Below are 20,813 nucleotides of genomic sequence, written 5' to 3'. Positions count from 1 at the left end.
TTGTGCACCGCGATACAGCCTAAAAATATCACAATAACATTTAAAGACAATGTGAGACACCCCTCTTTCTTTGTTGTTTTGTCAGGTGTTTAAGCTCTATTCTGTGTATCTACTAAAAATGTTATTCGCTGATGATTCATTCTATGAAACTTTGAAGATAATCACTTCCAACAAATATAATGTTATCAATAGAAGAGAAGCAAAAGAATCGTTGGATATTTAAAGCTTTAACCCGCAGTTGTTTGCTTATCTATCTTGATAAATCACGACAGTACCAAAATTCTTAAAATTGAAACAGTCATCGATTCTTTTCCGTCAATTGACTATTATCTGTGCACTGCCCCAAATTTAATTTAAAGCATGACTATTGCGGGGCCTTATCCAATCCAGGGGCAGCGTCAGAGTTGCCCAGCATACTTTAATCTGATGTATGATGGAATACATAACACTACCTACAGTGTGTATGTCACCATACACCATACAATATTTTAATTATGTGCTTGCATTTGTTTGAAATATGTCATGACCAAAATCTTAAATAAGGTCTAAAATCTACAATCCCTGATCTTAAATTCTGGCCCAGCGGGATTTTTTATTGCTCCAAGGAGCTCCTCATCTAGCAGGCAGCCTGTTCCTTAACTCAGTGGTGTTATAACCAGACTTGGGAACATCTACCTATTTTACATGCTATGTCTATTGTCTAAGACAGATCCAGAGACAAATCCCTCTGAAAGCCCGAACTCTCCCTGCGAGTTCTCCCACAGCGAGCTGCCGGTAGTTAGAGGGGCTTTGTGCTGTCTCAGTGCTGGAATCACCACACATAGCCCCACAGAGGCAGAGCTAGACCTCACTTTGAATTTTACCCTAAATACAGGAATTTTCTTTTAAGATGTGAAGTGTCGGAAATGCAGGGCTGGCGAGTTGATTTGTGGAGCTTTTTTTTTTTATTTTCAATTTGCATATCATTTACTGCATCTCCCTTTGTTGACACCCGAGGGCCTGAGAGGAGATTTTGATCTTAATAGGAAGAGTAGGGTGGTATGACTGAGGATCTCATCCTCCGTATACTCAGTGGGGAAAACATTAGAGCTCTGCCTCGGTAGCGAGACCGGCTTCACTTAAGGTTCAGGTTCACAGGATTAACCTGTTTGGTTTAAGGAGGCCCAAAGTGTTCATCAAATCCCACAGCTCAGTGCTGTGAGGGTCAGACTCAAGTTGAGACAAGGAGGTCTGACTCATCACCATGACATATCTGCTTCTATGTCTTATTTCTCCTTTTAAAAGCATGTGAAACATGAGGGATTTCTTGAGATGCGTCTTCAATTTACACAGTAATATAATCAAAACATGGTGTGAGAGAAATTTGAGATGATGCATGGTTTCACTGTGGTTTCAACCCTGTCATTTTCCAACCATAACTATGCTATTTGTTGTGTTGAACAGCCACAATGCTTTTAGTGGTAGCACTGTCAATCCACAATGTCTAAACAGTGGTGAAAAAAGTATTTAGATCCTTTAATTAAAAAGTATGTGAAATGCTCCTTTAGAACCCCTACTTTGATGTTACAATGTTACTTGAACTGGTGATACAAGATTTTTGCTTATCATCATCATCATCATCATCATCACCATCATCATGAAGGAAATGTTGATTGCACAGTGTAATGGTTATAAAATAATGACACCATCAGCATGAAGATTGGTTCCATATAAACCTCACATTCACTGTGCTATTCTGTGTGCCACTGAAATCGCCTTCAGTGAAGGCTGACTGGTGATCCAGTCAGGTGGCACTATTCCTATCTGCTTTCACGTCTCCATTATGGACTAAATGAATAAATAAACTCATGTTTTGTCCCTTGTTGCTAATCTGAGGACAACAGGAACGATCAAGTTGTCTTTGCAACAAATATAATGCCACTCGGAAATGCAAGGGGGGAGGGAAAGTTGTTCCACTTTAAGTAAATGTGTTATATTAGCAGTGAAATGTGCTTAAAGTAACTAGTAGAAATTTTCATTTTTTGCTGTTTTGCACCCTTACAGTCTCTGAGTGCAGCAACACTGTTGTCAATACAAATCCCAGGTCTGTAACAGTTTGTCAGATGTAATGTAGGTGTTAACCACAGACAAAACTCATGAGGCCTTAACAATGTTATGTGTTGTAAACATGTATGTTTGAAGTAAACATGTATGTAACGCTGTGATCCGACACTCTCAAAAGTGCAGAAACAAGTGATGGCTGAGACAGAGACACTGTTCACCCTGTTACAAGACACTCTGAACCATGCTTAAAAGTACATATTTTAATGTAGAAACTGACTCCTGTCATTTTAACATTATTATCTGCTTATTATTGGATTGTTACCTCCACTAAGGAGTTTATGTCGCAAATGTCCATTTGTTTGTGGATCACACAAAAAATACTTAATGGGTCTCAGCCCAGATTAGACCGCTTTAATCTTGTGGTGCAGATGCCGATAAAGGGACAGATAGATTTTTCTCACTTTCTTTAACATTGCGAGGGTGTTTTTTCAACGTTTTCATTCAGTTCTCAGGGTGTAACGCATGGCACTGGATTAAATAAATCAGGCATATTTAGGTGGCTGGTATCTATGAGCAAGTACAATTTGATACGGATCCAAATAAAATCCAGATCTAATGGATTTAAACACGTTTTATTTGATATTGGATTAGACTTGATTGAATTAAATGGGATTGTTGTACCTTGGCGGAGGTATGTATGGAGGAGTTAGTTGAGGTGGAGCTTATTCTAAATTGTTCTGGGTAGTTTCATTAACAACAACGTATTCTGTTTTTAAGCCTGTCATTGATTTTCGTGTAATAAAATCTGCAGGGCAACGAGTAACTATTGTTGTTAAATGAGTAAAAAGCACATATTTCCCTCACAATTGCAGTGACTTATAAGTAGTAAGTAGCATAAAATGGAAATACTCAACTAAAGTACCCAAAATTGTACTAAATCACAGCCCTTGGGCGAAGATGCTTAGTAACATTACACCTCTCCATCTACAAGACTATGAAAAAGATGTAAAAGGCAGCAAAAAGCAGCTCTTATTTAATAACTATATTTATCTTAAAATGTGTTAATGTCTTCTTCTCAGGTCATTAAATCCTGTGGTGTTTGAGACTTGGTTCTAATTATCTGCGGACAGCTATGCCTGAAAACAGTAGAGATCAGCTGTTTCCGTGATCAGATTAGTTCACATAATTAAGCTGCATCATAATAAAGTCCTGTTTATCTTTCTTTTTTCAATTTATTGTCATATTTAGCTCTAAATAAAATAATTCAAGGAGTAACAGCCCGACCACTGGCAGTGTTATAATGTGGTGTCACAGTTAGTTCAGAAGCATTTCACCTCCGGTCGTAACCACAGATCCTGCAATAATTAAAATCCTCGTTGTGCATTACTCCCTTGCTGGGATAGTTGGCTCCTCTGAAGAGCACTCTGAAATAGGTCACCCCAGCACCCTGTAGTGCATCTTAAAAGTACACTGAATCAATTAAGTGTGATCATGCTCCCTTGATTATTTTGGCCCTGTTTTTACCATGGAGAGGAATTTCAAATAGGCTCGCTAGTTTGAATAACAAGGTTGGACTGTGGTGACAAATGGTTCCAGAGTGGGTGTTTCTTCCCCTGTTTTTCTCTGCCAAATTAACTCCCTGGCTGATTGCCTGCTTTAGCATACGAGGGGAGGTGAGCGGAGGTGTGTAGGTAATTGCCTTGGCTAGCTGATTATGTGTTGCAAAAAAGCAAATGTTATGAAATGCTGTCGTCACTCTCACAAAAAGTTGTTCGGACCGATTTAAACGGAGCTCCTGTTTGCTTGGACTCTCGTCGCGTTTTGGGTCGCAAGCCAGCGTTCGGGGGCCTGACACCTGCTTTCTCTTTAATACCTCTCCGTAAATCCAGCTCCCTCTTGTTTTTCCTCATTAAATCTGACAACATCTGGCGCGCGAGAGAGGACTGCTTTAATGTGGCTAACGTTACTGCTGGTGTTATTCTTGCCATTTTAGCTATTTGCTTCATGTGCAGCACTTTCATTTTAAGCTGCATCCGAGGCAGCCTCAAACGCCGTTATCCAAAGTTTTAAACCACCTTCATGAAAATCACTCGAGCTGCAGCCTTAACAAATGATGAAAAGCTTTTTATTTTCTAAAGAAGCATACTTACCTTTTCACCTAATAGTGATGTCTCACTTCAAAGAGAGAACACGATTAGGCCAACATTGTCCTGTTTCTATATCCTTTGAGTTCAAAGGGAGAGTTTGAATACCTGTATTTCATGTGCACCCTTTTCAAATACTGTTTTAATGCAGTTTACGTGCTTTTCATATCCAGATGTGTCAGTTTTCCACCACAGTAGAATATATCACACTATATTCTGATTGCATACCACCGTTTTATAAGTAAAGAATTAACGCCAAAGCCTTGTTTTGGAGCAGTTCTTGTTCCCACCGACTTCAAGAACGGAGGACGAACGGGACGGCTACAGACTTCGCATTGTGATGCTCGGCGCTGGCTAACGACCGCTGCCGAAAGAAAGCGACATGACGTGAGCGTCACCCAGATGTGTGTTGAGGGCTCTGAGCAAAAGAACATTCCCCAAAGACGGCATTAATAAAGAAACTGGCTGAGCCGGGTAGAGGCAGAGAGAGTAAGAGGCGAAGAGGAAGAAGGAGATAAAAGAGTCTGTTGAGTACATACATCAAAGGTCTCTTAATGACAAGGGATGCCATTAGGGTTACAGTGGCTTTTGTTTCAGCTTCCTCACACCTGCAGTTTGTTGAGGGTGCTCTGTGCACTGTTTTGTTGTTAACATTTGCATGAATAGCAAATGCATGCATGAGTAGATAAGAGTTTGTTTTCAGACTGCTAATCTTGGTGGTGACCAAATGTTTTGGTCAAAATTACAGCTTCCTCCCCCATTTGCATAAGAGAGGTGTAGCCATTCAGTTGCTAAGAGGGGTGAAGCAAGAAAAAAGGCTTACATGAAACAACAGGAACGGTATGGAGGGGCTGTTATCCTGTACGCCCATGAAATTTATTGCCTTAAAAGTTTTCTTGGTGCCTCCGGTGCTGGAATGGGATTTGACAAATCAGAGCGTGAAATTGTGATTAGCCTCTCTCAGTTTGTAGAAGGAGTGGGGCACTTGCAGACTTGGCATGGCCAAAGGTGTAACCTGTTTTGTTTTGCCCCGGTGCTGCTTTCCCAGATGGTGGGACCAGCTGCCGTTGAATAAACGCTGGACGGGTAACAGTGTGAGAATTACCACGGCCTTGTTTCAGTTTGGGATGCACAACAGAAAGCTTGTCTTTTTGCCACTGCCAGGAGGAGCAGGGACGAATCGCCTGGTGCTCAACCAGACGACCTTTTGATTGAGGTCAGAATAAAGTGGAGACCGGTCTAAATGCTTTAAAATATGTCCAACAGCTCCTAGATATTTGAGTAGTTGTCCGTGTAGACCACCCACAGTCAGATTACACAGTGTAATTACAGTATTTTCTTTACTTTCTGCACACGCCTTTCCTTTTGGTTGACTTGAGCAAAACAGTACTTCTACTGACACAGGGTCTGTCACTAAAAAAATGGAATTACTTACAGTTTCTTTATATAGTTTATTTCACTTTGTTTTTCATTGCTTTACCAAACTTTTGTCTCCTTTTTTAAAATCTTTTACTCAAATTAATACATTTATACAGATCAGTTCACTCATCACAACATCCAAGATTTCTAGGATGCTGAAGGAAAGTTATGAACCTGAACAATTTGATGGTAAAAGTATCAACAATGGCATTTTTGCAGATTTTGCTGTTCATTTTCGTGCTTTGAGGGAGCTGAGAACTATGAATGAGCAAGTACACCACTATCTTTATCTGTTACCAATGTATCTGTAGCCCTGCTCTGCATGGGTGGGGCTTAAACCAGAAGTGGGCGTGATTTATTAGTTTGTTAATTTAAGTGTGAAGTTAATATGGGTTGTACAGAAATTGCTTAATTTATGATTTATTAAAACTGTTGAATGAACTGCCTCAGCATTGAGCTTCAGATCTATATCTCTTTACAGATAAGGTTGGGCAATATGACTTGAATTTTGGGGGATTTTTTTCCTTGCGTCCTCACGGAAAAGGTTCGGGTTCCAATTTTGAACTCTATCCATCCCTGAGCTTGAGTTTCTATGTTGTTGGCCCTTGAGTTTTCTAATTGTTGTGGGGACATTTTTTTTAGGTGGAAATGTTCTTCGTGTACGTGTCTGGCTCTGTATCTGCCTGTTTTCACAACTACAGTGAAGGACATTATTTTTGATATGCTACATCTCTATTGACAGTATTGTTAAATTAATGTCCTGGCTAAAAGTGACAGCGATGACTAAACCGGCACACTGCCCACCCCTATTTACAAAACAAGCTCTTTACAATGTTATTCATACTTGTCAAAAAGTAAATGTATCTGTACTGGCTCCTCAACTAAGAACCAAGAACCTGTTGTGCATCTTCGAAGCATTCATAGACGACAATACCTCAAAATTTCCATCAGTTGCATCATTGCCTACCTAAAGTTGCAAGAAGCCTTTAGCAGCTATTGCTCATGTGTTCTGGCTCAATGGCACCTGGAAGGTATTCACTATAGTGCAAGAATATTTTAATATTAAGTATAGTATAAATCTAAACCACCTGTTCTTGTTCATGGCCTCAAAGTTTAAATGATGATTGGCGATGAGATCTTATTATTGTAATTCTTCCTGGTAGAGCACTGCAGGCTGTAACCTTGTACATCATCACAGAGGGAGAGTGTTTCCCTCTTTAGGGATGGATGGATTAAAGCATCTAGGGTGGGCTGAGGGAAGGTAAAATGACCTGTCCCGCCCCTACGTGACCCCAGGTCAGCCGTGCACATTGCCACTGCTTTGCTCTTTGCCCTTGAATATGCACAGATCCGCAGCATCATAGGCTCGGAAGAGAAGGGGAGAGAAAAAAAGAGTTGTATCGCATTGCAGGGAAAATTAGTGAGACCAAAGTTGGAGTTTCTGTGTGTTGGGGGCTGCGAACAATGGCAGCTTTCTGTCAGACAGCAACTTCAAAGGTCGGCTGAGTGACTGCTCTGAGTTATACTTTGTTGTAGATCACTGAGGAAATTCACAGATGTTTTCTCATACGAGACACCATTATAGCGGCTCAAGTACCCAGTAGCCTCGAGCGTCTCTCTCCCTCCCCCCCATCTCCCCTCTCTCTCTCTCTTTCTCTCTCCCACACACTCCAACTCTCACTCTCACACATGCACCACCTCCTCCTCGCTCCCCCACCCTCATCCCCATCTCTGATATCTCTCGCATGAGACAGATGTGGAACCTGTTTTCTCTCCAACTGTCCGGAGAATATGGAAAGTTAAAAAGGGTTCGTGTTGTGGCATTGCCCCCTGTCTCTGTCAGATCCTCCGTTCTCTCTGTCAGCTCGCTCAAAATGTCAAGATCACATGCAGCTCTACTTTCTCAGATCCAGTGACGCCAATACAACAAGTTGAAAATGATATAAAGTGAAAACTGAAGTATTTTAAATGTGCTGCGTTATGTTGATTGATGCAGTTCTTGTCTCTCTTCCGCAGATTGCCTTCTTCAACCTGAACTGGACGGGAACCAAAACAAACTCAGCGACACATGTCATGTCTGTTGTACATTTTTATTTATTTCTAGCAAACTGCAGTTTTATATGAGGCAAATAAACGTGTTTAAACTGCTGATCTTTGACTACTGGTGCATTTTTTCCTCACATTCAGTAGAAAATTGCAATCCTTTTCACATATTAGGCAAAACTAGGGGTGTCGCAATATATCAACACTGACAATAGCATGTTAATACACAAGATAATATTGTGTAAATTACAGTTAATCAATTCCATCTCTTTCCGTTCTCACTTTGTCATAGTAGGTAGGGTTATACACCTTGTAGCTGCATTGCCAAAAATTTGAAAAAACACAAAGTTACAGATGAATTTGAACTTTTATTTTAGTTTTATCACCAAAGTTTGCTATTAGAATCGCACTAAGCAGATTTACCAACCACAATTTGGTGACTACCAGGGGAACATACTTTGATACATTTTAGTATAGATTTCTGTTGTATCTGTTGTTGTTTTAATTGAAATGATCTTAGCAACATGTTCTAAAAATGTTGTGTCTTTTGGGGACTTAATTCACAGTAGAATGATAACGTGAAAGTTAAGTCAACAAGTTACAAAAATGCCAATATGAAATTAATGAGCCAATTTTGCGAATCCAAGCACCTGTCTGTCACGGGTTGAACTTTTGGAAAATGTTTCATTCAGTTTTAAAGTCATGAAATTCAAATTGAACGAGCCAAGTTTAACATATCTTGAAAAATACCTGCTTCAGTTTCCAACCTTTTAGATAAGGTACGATACAATACAGTACAGTGCAGTACGACACGATGCAATACGATGCGATACGATACGATACGATACGATACGATGCAAAACGATGCATTGCGATGCATTTTGATAGTATGCGATATGTGATATTTTAATTATCTCTGTAGGTAAATTTGTCTTGGACTCTGTGCATATAACTGTCTCCACAGTTGCGATAATACCAGTTGATGCTTAAATGCAGCTTCATACATGTCTCACCTCTTTTTAATCGACTCTGCTGTATGCTGTAAAGTACCAAATGAAATACATGGATGGTGCAGGCTGCTTCCATGTTCACATCTTTCAGTGTACAGGCAGAAAACTACTGCAGTGGCGGTTCCTCCAACTTAATTTTCCCATCAAATGCCGCAGGAAAAATTTCTTTTAGCCAAACCACTGCTGAGGTGACCCTGTAAAACTTGAGGCATGGCCATAAGACTGCAAAGGTTTGGAGCAAGTAAATTACCTCGGGGACTGGACATTGTGTCGAGCACACAGTCATGAATTTCTTACAAACTATATCAAAGTCCTGCTCAGCCAAATCCATCCCTCAGCTGGAGTCCCATTGAGATGCATTAAAATGTAAGAACTTGCTTTTAGGGCTGAAGCAAGTATCTCAAAGGAAGATATCAATAATTTGGTAATGCTGATGGTTCACAAAATTCATGTGGTTGTCATATATGGCTGTAATTTGCCTTTGCATAGCATGACAGCTCACATGTAAAGCAGATTTAAGTGAAATCCACCTCAAACCAGAATTAATTTCTGCTGCTTTAATGTCCACAAATCTGTGCTGCTGCTGCTGCTGCCGCCGCTCGGGATGGTGGAAAATCTTAATTCCGTTTTTGGGTGGATTCTCCCTTTACTTTTACAGTAGTCTGGTTTGACATGAGAGAGGAGATTACAACATTTGACATTTATCTGACATTTAAACCTGAAGGCAAAAAATCAAGTGACAGCACTTCTCTGCACAAATACACAACTTTTGAAGTAGACTGTAGAGATGTGTACTGCTGTGATGTCTGAGCTGGTCAGTACCGCTGGTTACCTGAGTTTACAGCATTTACCAATTTCATAAATGTCTTTTCAACTGTTTTGAGCCACGCTGTGTCACAGTCTTTTAGTCAAACAGGGTAGGGAATAAATGTACTCAAATAAAGCAAATTTCACTGTAAAAATATTGTGGTATCATCTTCTACTGAGGCGTCCATTATGAATGATGAAAAATAGTGACTAACAGCTTTATAAATGTTTAAGAAATCATTGACAGGTGCTTTATAACCACCATTGATACTAACAAGGTTAAGGTTTTATCTAAAATAACATTTGTGTAAAAACAATAAATGAACTACTTTTTAACATTTTGCATTATACATTGCAGCATAGTTGGTGAGAAGTGAGAAACCTGGATGTAGTTATTGATATTTTACCTACATTCATGACTACATTGTTATGGCAAAAACACTGAGCAAAGGAATTTTCACAACCTGGTGACCCAAAACTTGTGCTTGCTCGCTGATTTATTAACTGTTCAGTCATTTTTATGAATTCTCTTTCAACTTGTTTTGAGCTGTTTTGTGTCAAAATCCTTCAATCCTTATAGGTGAATACATGAACACTAATACAGTGCACTTCACACACAGTAACTAATGGCTTTGTCCATGGTAAATAAATCATTTACAGATGCTTTATGCACTAATTTGGCATTCATAAATGAGTCTTGGTTTGCCAGATTGGCTGGTTTTCGTCATGTATGTTTGTTTATAAATGTTACCATTAAATGAATAAGTAACAAAAATGAATTCTTAAGGTTTTCTCACTTTCTAATAAGCCATGAAGTCTGCCGTATTTCAATAAGAAGTTAATAAAGTGTTATCCAAAGTGAAATCCATCTGACTGAGGGATTAAAAACATCAAACGACAGTGTTGTCGTGTTATCCATGGGGAAGATAGACATCAGCAGCAGGGATTCTTCACAACTTGGCGACCCATAACTTGTGAATGGATTCCAAATGATCTATAAAGCATCTGTAAATGATTTATTAACCATTTATAAAGCCATTAGTTATTAAGCCAAATTGCTCTGTATTAGCGTATATCTATTCACTTTAAAAGATCATAGGATTTTGACACAAAAGATCTCAAAACAGGTGAACATAGAATTACAAAACTACAGATTTGTTTACAGATCAGTAAGAACAAATGTTGGGATGCCAGGTTTGCGAAAGATTCAGTTATTCAAAGTGAAATTCATCTCACCAGCAAATTAAAAAAACATTAAAATACGGTATTTTTGTGTTACAAGGGAAGATAAACATCATAAAAAGGGTATTTTTCACAACTTGGCAACCCAAAGTTGCTTCTCTTGGATGCTTTTTAGTAAATGATTTATTAACTGAAGTTATTAGTTATAACTTATAAAATGTTAATAAAGGGTCCCTTCATATATTGTGTGATCCTGTAAAATCACAAGCATTTTAATAAGATCTTTACAAGATGGTTTCCAAAAAGCACAAGTGTAACTTATAAAAACTTAAGTTACTACAAAAGTACACACACAGTTTCTCTGGAAGCGCCAGATTTAATAAAACATGGCTCTGGATTCAAACCTTCCTGTTTTCTTCATATTTTTTATAAGCTCTCTATACAACAAACTTCATTGCCCTGCTGCTGCCATACGTGATGTAAACAAGGTTAATCTGCACTAGTTTATTTATTTTTAGCTATCAGTTGACAGTGTGAGTACACCACTCCTGTAGCCAGTTCTGTAGTTTAACATGGCTCCAGTACAGCCCAGCAGGACTCCCCCTTTCCCTCATGACTGTGTGTAAAGCCGTGGGAGAGGACTGGGAACATTAATCCCTTCAAAGGAACAGATCTAATTCAAAATCTGCCGCTCCAAACTAGTTGAGAGGACAGTGATTGTTTCTGCAGGGAAGCTAGATAAAGATCAGAGAGTTGATATAGAAAAACTACAACTTCCATTTCCACTGCTCTGCCACAAAAAGTTTGGATGTTATCTTATGAAAACTGCATACTTTTTTTTTTTTGCCTTCATTAGATGTTCTGAAACAAAAAACGAAAGGGAAAAGAAAAATATCACATTGCAGTTTAGCCTTTGTGTTAAAGTTCAGTTCGGATGCTTATGAGAGCCTCCTCCTCCACACACATACTGACAGAGCGAGTATTGAGACATCAGCATTTCAAGTGCTGCTTTTGTCACCTGATTTAAAACAGAGGTTTCCCCCCTTTTTGTGTCATGTAAAGTAACCTGTTATAATTTGAATTAGCTGCTGGGATCTTTTTTACCCCTGAGGCTCTGGTGCTGAACAAAGAGAGGGAGAAATAAAACAAAATGAAAAAATCAGGAGTAAGGTTCTGATAAAAACAAATGGAAAAAGAGAAATAAGTATTTAAATAATTCAGAGAGGGCATAATTAAGTGTTTAATGCTGTGGTGCGGGTTCAAAGCGAGCAACAAAGACATTTTAATTCACATTAGGAAAAAAAAAAGGAAAAAAAGACGCAGATTCTTCAGAGATGAGAAACTTTGTGTTGAGTCACTTGATTTCGGTCTCTTTTTCCTCCCCATCAAACAAGGCAAGCCACCGCTCTTGGAGATCTCCAGAGATAACAATGTCACATTGTCACATAGGGTTCTGCTACAAATCCTTAATTACAAAAAGAGGATCAGATGACTACAGCATCCAATACCGGGGTCTCCAGGCGGCATGGGGGTCTTTGATCAAGAAAATCCAATTATTTGTGTATATACATTTCCCACATAGTGATTACTTCATTAATTGTCCCGCCTTTATCTCCTCCCTTCCCATCCCCCCTAATAATCAGCTCCTTTATCCAGACCAACAAACACACCATAGGAGCTTTGTGGATTCAAAGGATTTGCTTTCCCCTCTCAAAGAGCCGCTATTCTTTGATGATTGGGCAGCGGCAAACTTCAAAGTAATAAATCTTATTTCTGACTGGCTGGCGGCCCACCAAAGTCCTTATCAAATTCTAAGAAGTGATCCCTCACTCTTCAGATAGACCGAGGATATCTGGGAGAGAGGACGCACCGAGAGAGTGGAGGAACCTCGCTCGCTCGAACGCGACACATTTTCACCGCGAATGCACATATTTATCTGAATTAAGCGCTTTTTATTTTTATTTGTTTTGCGTGTGTTTTTTTTTTTTTTTCCGCCGTCGAGAAGGGAGGAGGACGTCTTACCATGGCAGCAGTGGCTGTACTGCGGAATGAGACACTCCAGGCTTTTCTCCAGGTTTGTGCAGCAAGTTTCCTTCCTCACTTTTGACGACTTTTGATAACTTGTAAAGTCGCTCAGCCCGGGTTGATTTACGTGAATTTTTTTACGAGTATATAAAAGACGTGTTCTCTTGATAGTCCTGCGTCATATAACTCAATTACTATCGCTAATTTGTTTTGGGGGTTTTTTGCGCGTTAATGACTTCTGCTGCAACATAACTTTTATGTCATCGCCGTCCCTGATATTTAAAACTGTTCAGACAAAAAAACATTTCATCGTTTGTGCGGCGGCACATCATCTGTGTGTGTATCGTGATTGTAATGTAGAAAATGTGTGTCTGGCTCTCCAGGATCGCACTCCAAACTCCTCTCCAGAGAACTGTAAGCACTCCCCGCTGGCTCTCCTGGCTGCCACTTGTAACCGGATCGGGCACCACCACGGATCCAACCCGACGGACTTCCTCCAGGTCCCCTACGACCCGACCCTGGGCTCCCCTTCTCGGTTGTTTCACCCGTGGACTAACGAGGGGACTCCTCAGAGCAGCCTGGCGAGCAACTCCACTTTCGGACTATCCTCCAAGCCCCAGCTGTCCGCGCACATCCAGAGCTCCTTCAGCTCGCACCACGAACTGCCCCTCACCCCTCCGGCGGACCCCTCGTACCCCTATGACTTCTCCCCCGTGAAGATGTTACCTTGCTCCATGCAGTCCCTGCAGTCCACCTGCCCTCCCACCTATGTCCCCGCTGTCAGTTACGCGGCTCCAACTCCCATCCCGCCCGCGATGCCAAGTTTTGTCACGGGACATTCCGGCCTTGTGCACCAGCAGCAGAGACAGTTGTCCCCAAACCCTGGGGAGGATATTCCGTGGTGGAGCCTCCAGCAGGGGAACCACGTCAGCCACACGTCCTCCCTCGGCCACCACCGCTTCCAGCTGCAGAGGGGCTTGGTTCTGGGGCACACGGACTTCGCGCAGTACCAGACGCAGATCGCGGCTCTGCTGCACACCAAGTCCCCTCTCGCGACCGCGCGGCGGTGCAGGAGGTGCAGGTGTCCGAACTGCCAGTCCTCCACGTCCAGCGACGAGCCCGGCAAGAAGAAGCAGCACATTTGTCACATACCGGGCTGCGGGAAAGTTTACGGGAAAACTTCTCACCTCAAGGCGCACCTGAGGTGGCACTCTGGGGAGCGGCCGTTTGTGTGCAACTGGCTGTTCTGTGGCAAGAGTTTCACCAGGTCGGACGAGCTGCAGAGACACCTGAGAACTCACACGGGCGAGAAGCGCTTTGTTTGCCCGGACTGCTGCAAGAGGTTCATGAGGAGTGACCACTTGGCAAAACATGTCAAAACTCACCAGAACAAAAAGAGCAAGTGCCACGACAAGACACTCGGCCACGTCAAAAGGGAAGACACGAGGAATATGTTGTAACACACCTTGTAGTCAGTCGTTTTAAAGAGTAGACATCACTAGTGCAATACAGTCAGTCCTACATTAGTTCAAGTACACAGTGAGCTGCGTTTTTTAATTCCCTTCGTTTTGTTGGTTCTCACACCCTGACACTAGTTTCTAACATTGCTGGTTCTGTGTAGCACATATTTTGTACATATATAAAGTTTCATAAGTTAATTTGGGACCATGGAGAAGTTTTAGCTCATGAGTTTGAATTCACTGTCTATATCATATCAACAAGACAAGTTTTCAACTTGTGTTTTGATCATTGTCTTCGGTGGAAGATTTCACTCCCCTGTAAATTATATTTAATAGCTTTTGTTGAATGAAAGTGTCCGTTTTTTGCTCCTTATGGGGTGTTTCTAAAGCATGCTCTTCTTGAAAAGATCTGCTATTGTTGATATGACCCAAATACTGTGTGAGAATAAAGATTATAACATTTTTCCTCAACTCAGAATAATTCATTTAATATCTCTCAGTCTTACTGGTGACGAGATATTCAGGCTTTCATGTGTAAAGAAAAAGATTCAGTTGTACCTTGATTATTGTGTGTAGTGAATTGTTGTAAAAAAAAAACAAAAACAAAACAACAGCTAAAAAAGAGCTATAAATATCCAGCTATTTTGTTTAGTTAAATTGAAAAATGTAAGTGATTTGAGGACTCACGAGAAAAAGTTAGGATTCCAGATGATGGTGATGGTAAAAAAAAAGATCAATCCAACCAAAATAGATCAACATGTAATATAACTTATTGGCTCTTCTGAAGGTGAAAAAGATGACTGCATTTTTGAAAAGGACATTTATGGACCTTACACCTTTACTGCTCTTGTTGTTTAACCTTTAACACGAGCGCCACAATATTAAGGCAACACAGAGGTGAGAGAGGTTGAGTTGGTCTGGATTGCATTTGAAAATCTCTACAGAAATAATTGGAAATGTACACGCTGTCCAAACATTTAGAGTACACTGTTAAACAGTTGTGTGAGCCCTGAAATTTGGCCGCAAAGTGAGTCAAAACGCACAGATTCCTCTCCATCATATGTAGACCTGAGCGCTTCAGAGGTGAACACAGGTGCTGTTGTTCTGAAATAAGATTTAGTTAAACTCCAAGCTCTACCTTTTAAGCATGGAGGTATGAACCTCAGTAAATTATGAGGTAAAATGCAAAGAACCCTTGAAATAAATAAAATAAATATTACATTTGGAGAACATCACAGTTTTCGATATTTTTTTCACAGTTGAGGTTCATTTTATTGCCATTAGAGTCAGCTGTAGAAGTGCTCTAATGTTTTAATGCACTCTAATAGATGTGGTCTGTTCTCTTTGTGCCACAGTTTCTGAGTTTTACATTTACCTCTGGACTTTGCAGCGACACCGTAGGTTGAGATGAAACCCATTAACAGAAAAACACTTTGCGTGTTACACTCAGGATGTGCAGCAATTTTAATGTCTTACCTGTTTGACTGACACTTAGCGGACAGTTAACGACAGTCCAGCTTATTTATTAAGTTGTTATTTTTCCTTGTCCAACATGATGAGGAGCAACTGCAATTGTAGGGCACACGTATGACATACAAACACCTCGATTAAGTGTCAGGTAATATTGATACACCGCCTGACAAAGTGCAGTAAACTAGCTGCTATTTCCCGGTCAGTATTTCTTTGGGTGACCTCCTTCACACAGGTTGTCCCATCTTGGATTTTAAGTGACCTCAACTGGAAGCAACAGAATTATTTTCTAAGATTAAAGCGTCTACAGGGAAGTGATCAACTCTTCAGTATCTCAGAGAATCTGAACGGTGATACAACGATCCACACATCCAGTTCAACAACTCAAGAGTTGTGTCTCCAGCCGTGACCCCTTGTTCTCCTGTCTGTTTTCTGAGGGATCACTGAAGATGTCAGTCTAAAAGAGAACAACTGCTACCCTTCATCTATCACTTTTCTGCCTCAACAGCGCCCCCTTTTGTAAGTTGCTCCATAAGGGCAGTCAAATATTATCATGATAAATGTAACTGATTACTTCAGAGGTCCATGCTTGGAGGACATTTCACATCAGAGAAAAAACAACAACATTTAAATCATATATTTTGACGCTCAGTCCTCGAAGATCCAACATGTTTGAGTCCAGTTGTATTACTCGATTTAATTATTACTCATATAATTAATAGTGCAAACATAGAGCAGTTTGTTCAGGTATTCTTGTTGTATGGCTGTGCGGTTTTCCACGATCATAACCAGAAAAGTTTTGTTCCTTGTTTGCTTCAATTATCCTGATTCAACTCATTTCACCTTGTGACTCAAACATGCAGTCAAATGTACCTGAGATGAAATTTAAGACATAAATGTAAACATAGAGGTGACCACAACAAAATTTAAAAAACAGGATTTGAACGTGCTCACAAACAAACCGACTTCAACCTGAATTCAAAAGCCTCACCAAGAACGGGAGCTGCAAAGTAACCTCAACTCGATGCCCCATATGCCGAACCTTATATCTGCTGCACTATTTCTCCTTAGATTAAGTTACAATGTTTATCCTTGTTAAATCAACTAACAACGAGTAGCACAAGGCAACAATTAAATACAAATTATCATGTTTACTAGTGTTGTCAAATGTTTGTTCACAGCAGCAATAACTGTAGATAGCAGCAAACCAGATCGGTAACACTTATATAGTAACAACCATTATTAATTTATGGTAAATGTATAGTTAATTAAACTTTGGTTAAAAGTTGTTTCACAGTTAACAAAAAATGAAATGGTTTATTAAACATTTGTTAAGCAATTGTTTATTGTAAAGCTGCAACTGGTGTTTTTAAACATTAACAAATGTTTAATGAAGGATTCATAACTAAAGTTTACTTAACTGCAACTTTGACATTTATTTGTATTCATTATTATAAAGTGTTACCATTATTCATTAGTCAAAGACTTTACTTATACAGTATGACGAGGTTGCCCGACGTTGGGCTCGTGGGTCAAAATTGGTCCACCATAAGATTTAATTTGGCCTCCAGATGTTTTCTATTGAAAAAGAAATGAATCAAGAAAGATAGAAAAATAAATTTTAATAATTTATTATACTTATTTTGTTGTGAGGTGAAAATGCTCTTAGAATATGATCCCTAATTATTACATTTTTACTTCTAAGCACACCAGGCGACAGTCGAGTCGGTCAATTCACGGAACTCAGAACTATAGAAGCTCTAAGAGGCAAGTGAAAAAAATGAAAGGAACTCTGAAGGATCATCCCGTCAAATATTTTTTTCACATATTTCTTAAGTCATAAACACAGGAAAGAAAACAATCAGACAGTCAGACTGTGTAAATGTGTAAATGTTGTTTCTGTCCCTCCGTGTGGTTCACGTCTGCAGTCTGAATTTACCTTTAATTTATGAGTCAAAAATGACTGATTGGACAAAATGGTTAAATTGTGTGCTGCAGTTTTCTGTTATCTTAATCAGCTGCAGTATTTTAACCAGATTTGACATATAATACACTGCACAGTACTGTACGGCCGCCATATGCACTTGATATTGTATGTGAAAGTAAGACTGTGAGAGTTATATCCAGTTCTACCGAATCCCATGTATGAATATTAACACACATTCATCACAAAAGAGGAAAACCTTCCGTAATATGATGAGATGTGACCACATGAACTCTAAAATCTTTATGATCCTATTATCAAACGATGCCTATGGATGGATATGTTGAATGCACCAGACTGGCTCTGCACAAAGGCATTGTTCGCCTCTGATTCGGCGTCATTGTCCAAGTTAGAGGCACCATTCTTGAACACTCTGGGGGGCCTTAATGCGTAATTGTTCATAGAAAGGATATCATATGTTGTGGCTTAAGTTAATTTTCTGAAAATGAATGAAAGATTTAAGAACTTCAGATATTACAAATGCCTGTCCATGTAGGATTTAAAATGATTTAACCCCGACTGTCCAACAGAAAGAAAAGGATCATTAATATTATTAGCATAAGTGCTATTGCAGATTAAATGCTCATTTGTAATTATCTCCTTCTGTGTGTCATTACTCTCAGGGTGACACTTTGCAATCACCAATTTAAAGCATGTATAAGCAGTATATTAACAGTTCATACGTGGTTTTAAAACCTAATAATGTAATTGTAAGCATATATATTTTTTGAAATATTATTTACAGTATGTTTTAAGGTGCAGTATGGGTGTGTAAGAGTGCTGACGTTATGTCAAAGATGTCTATGTAGTCTATTATATTGCAGCGATATCTACAGAAGTTAACATGCTAACCAGCTAGCCCATCACATATTACCACTCTGAGCTTCCTGTCTGGACCACTAGCTGCACAGCTAACTGAGCTAACTAGCTAGCTGAAGCTACATACTTTGGTGATATGTTGCCCCTTATTTGTTTGAGAATGGATTTGAGAGGTGACCAATTTTTACATATTGCACCTTTATTCATGTTAATTATAGCTCCTGTGAAGCACTTCTAACAGTGTACACAATAACAATCTCTGGGTCAGAACTGACCAATTAGGTCAACATTGCACTGATGTAGTTACAAGTTTACTTTGAGTTATCTGCCCGGGCTGTCCTCCGTAGAGTGCAGCAGTGTTGTCGACTTCAGGGATTGGAATCATGCCACTGCTTGTCAGTCATTTTATTTTGAAAAGCCTCTGCAGAGCCAACAGTGATTCAAGTTCTCCTCTGATGAAAGAGTCTGACCTGGCGATGACTGAACCTGATCTCTAAAGCTCACCTCAAACGATTCTTTTCTCTTTGGTTATTTGAGGGTCCAAACTTTGATTTACCAACGTGACTGCGGAACACTACCATTTGAAAATGTTTACTTTCCTCAACCAGAAATGGGACATCTCTTTTTTACCTCTTCTTTCAGTGCTCATTGTCACTGTTAATGTTGTAGTTTAACACTCATCGTTTCTATTCTGTGTAACATGTCTAAGCAGCATATGAACACTAAGATAATTGATTATAACACAGTATAATGTTGGGATGCGGAGGGATGTAGATAGTTTTAAAATGTTTATCATTGTATTTGTCAACAACTGTAACTTCTCCTATCAACCATCAGCTGAGCGAATGAGTGACTGATAACACAGTACAACACAGCTGCAATTATATTTAATGATACATGATTACACACAAACAAATCCCAGTGTGTTCTGAAGCTTCCGTTAGCTGTTTAGACACAAGTCAGGTTTTAAACACCGAGCCTGAATGTTTATTATTTGTTTATTGATTGTAGTAGTTTGACTTTTAACTCAAAGTCCACTTGTTCAGGTTCTTCCAGGCTTTCAGCTGCATCCTGTGGTGTTCATCAGTGGATGGTGTTTGCAAAGATGTCATTGGTATATATAATTAAATAAAGATATGATATAAATACACATGACTTGAATTACAAATGCAATTTATGAATATTAGATAATTCTTAGAAACTAAATGTCTTTTTTTTGCTGTCGGGTCGATTACCTAAACTAGTTAAACACACACTGCTCCACATTTTACACTAAAACTGTCAGAACTGTGTTGTTAGCTATACAAAATGATTTACATATAACCATCAAAACTGCAGCTTATATAAACATTATTAATAGTAGGTAGATCAAAACACAAGTCGCATCCAGTGGAACATAACATTTCATTCCGGTTATAGCTGTTGCAATCGTCCATGGGTTAAATAAAATATTTTAGCTCAGATTCTGGCACATCACCTGTGAATTGGAGGTCAGTTTTGTGTTATAACTCTTGACTGCTGCATCTGTGCCGTGACTCATCAAATAGTCCAGGTCTATTTCTGTCCCTCTTATGTCCTGTACAGTGAGTCCTGGTGGTTTTGTAACAAACCTGAAGCAGCTTGTTAAACCCGTCTAAAAACTGACTCTCTACTTGAGATGTTCAGTATATGTAGAAACAAAGAATATATGTTGAAGTTCAAGTGACAAACCCGTCTGATGGTGATAATGACAGGAGCAAAAGTGGAAGTCAGGTAACACAGTGTGCCAAGGGAGAATCAACAGAACATCAGACTTCATCACTGAGGACTGTTGTTTGTTTCCTGTTTGGTTTAAAGCACAAGTACAATTTTTCCCAAACCTTAACCACGTGTTTATTAATGTTGCCTTGATGACAAACCCCTGTGGAGTCATTGTATCCAAACCACACTGTTTCCATAGCCCTCTCAGTACAAAAAGTATTTATTTTAACACAAACCAAGATCTTTCCCCAAAACCTTACCAAGGCGGTTTCGTGCGTAAACCAGACTTTAATGGCGGCATTGTCACATCATGAAACTGATTTATTTTGCCAACAGTGATTTTTCTTCTTTAAAGCAATTGAAAGGAACGGAAAAACACATGGATAAACAAAATCATTTGGAGGACTTAGAAAGGTTCTTCAGCCTGGAATATGCTCCCAGCCAACATTAGACAAAAAACAGATTACGTTTAAAAATGTCACTGAAACAATGTGCAACGTTATTTTGTTGTGGCTGCTTTTGGTGCCTTTTTTGGGGGGTCAGTCCAGGACACAATTTTGGCAGTTAATGTTTCTGCAAACTACTGGTTTGTTCACACTTGTACATGTCATAAAGGCTGCGGACCATATTGACATTTCATAATGTGGCATATAACCTGACCTGATTG

General features: G+C 39.6%; 2 protein-coding genes across 3 annotated transcripts in view; both read left to right on the top strand.

Moving 5' to 3' along the window:
• myo3b (myosin IIIB) overlaps positions 1-7,757 on the top strand; it is a 77,562-nt gene extending 69,805 nt beyond the window's left edge. For both annotated transcript variants that reach the window (XM_030429236.1, XM_030429235.1), the window contains one exon: positions 7,623-7,757. The gene's annotated coding sequence lies outside the window, so the exon portion shown is untranslated. The remainder of the gene's footprint in view (positions 1-7,622) is intronic.
• Positions 7,758-12,202: 4,445 nt separating this feature from the next.
• Positions 12,203-14,604, top strand: sp5a (Sp5 transcription factor a). The gene is made up of 2 exons (XM_030429238.1): positions 12,203-12,722; positions 13,057-14,604. Exons 1-2 carry the CDS (start codon positions 12,672-12,674, stop codon positions 14,131-14,133), a joined length of 1,128 nt encoding a protein of 375 aa, XP_030285098.1. The 5' UTR covers positions 12,203-12,671; the 3' UTR covers positions 14,134-14,604.
• Positions 14,605-20,813: the final 6,209 nt, after the last annotated feature.

Source organism: Sparus aurata, chromosome 9 (genome assembly GCF_900880675.1).
Source record: "Sparus aurata chromosome 9, fSpaAur1.1, whole genome shotgun sequence".
NCBI lineage: Eukaryota > Metazoa > Chordata > Actinopteri > Spariformes > Sparidae > Sparus > Sparus aurata.
The sequence above is the reverse complement of the archived record's forward strand: the minus strand, read 5'-3'. Positions and strand labels throughout refer to the sequence as shown.

What these genes read in the sequence shown, in the direction of transcription:
- sp5a (XM_030429238.1), top strand. Translation starts at nt 12,672, where the DNA reads ATGGCAGCAGTGGCTGTACTGCGGAATGAGACACTCCAGGCTTTTCTC. An exon ending in CACTCCAGGCTTTTCTCCAG is followed by an intron (nt 12,723 to 13,056) that starts GTTTGTGCAGCA and finishes CTGGCTCTCCAG; the next exon opens with GATCGCACTCCAAACTCCTC.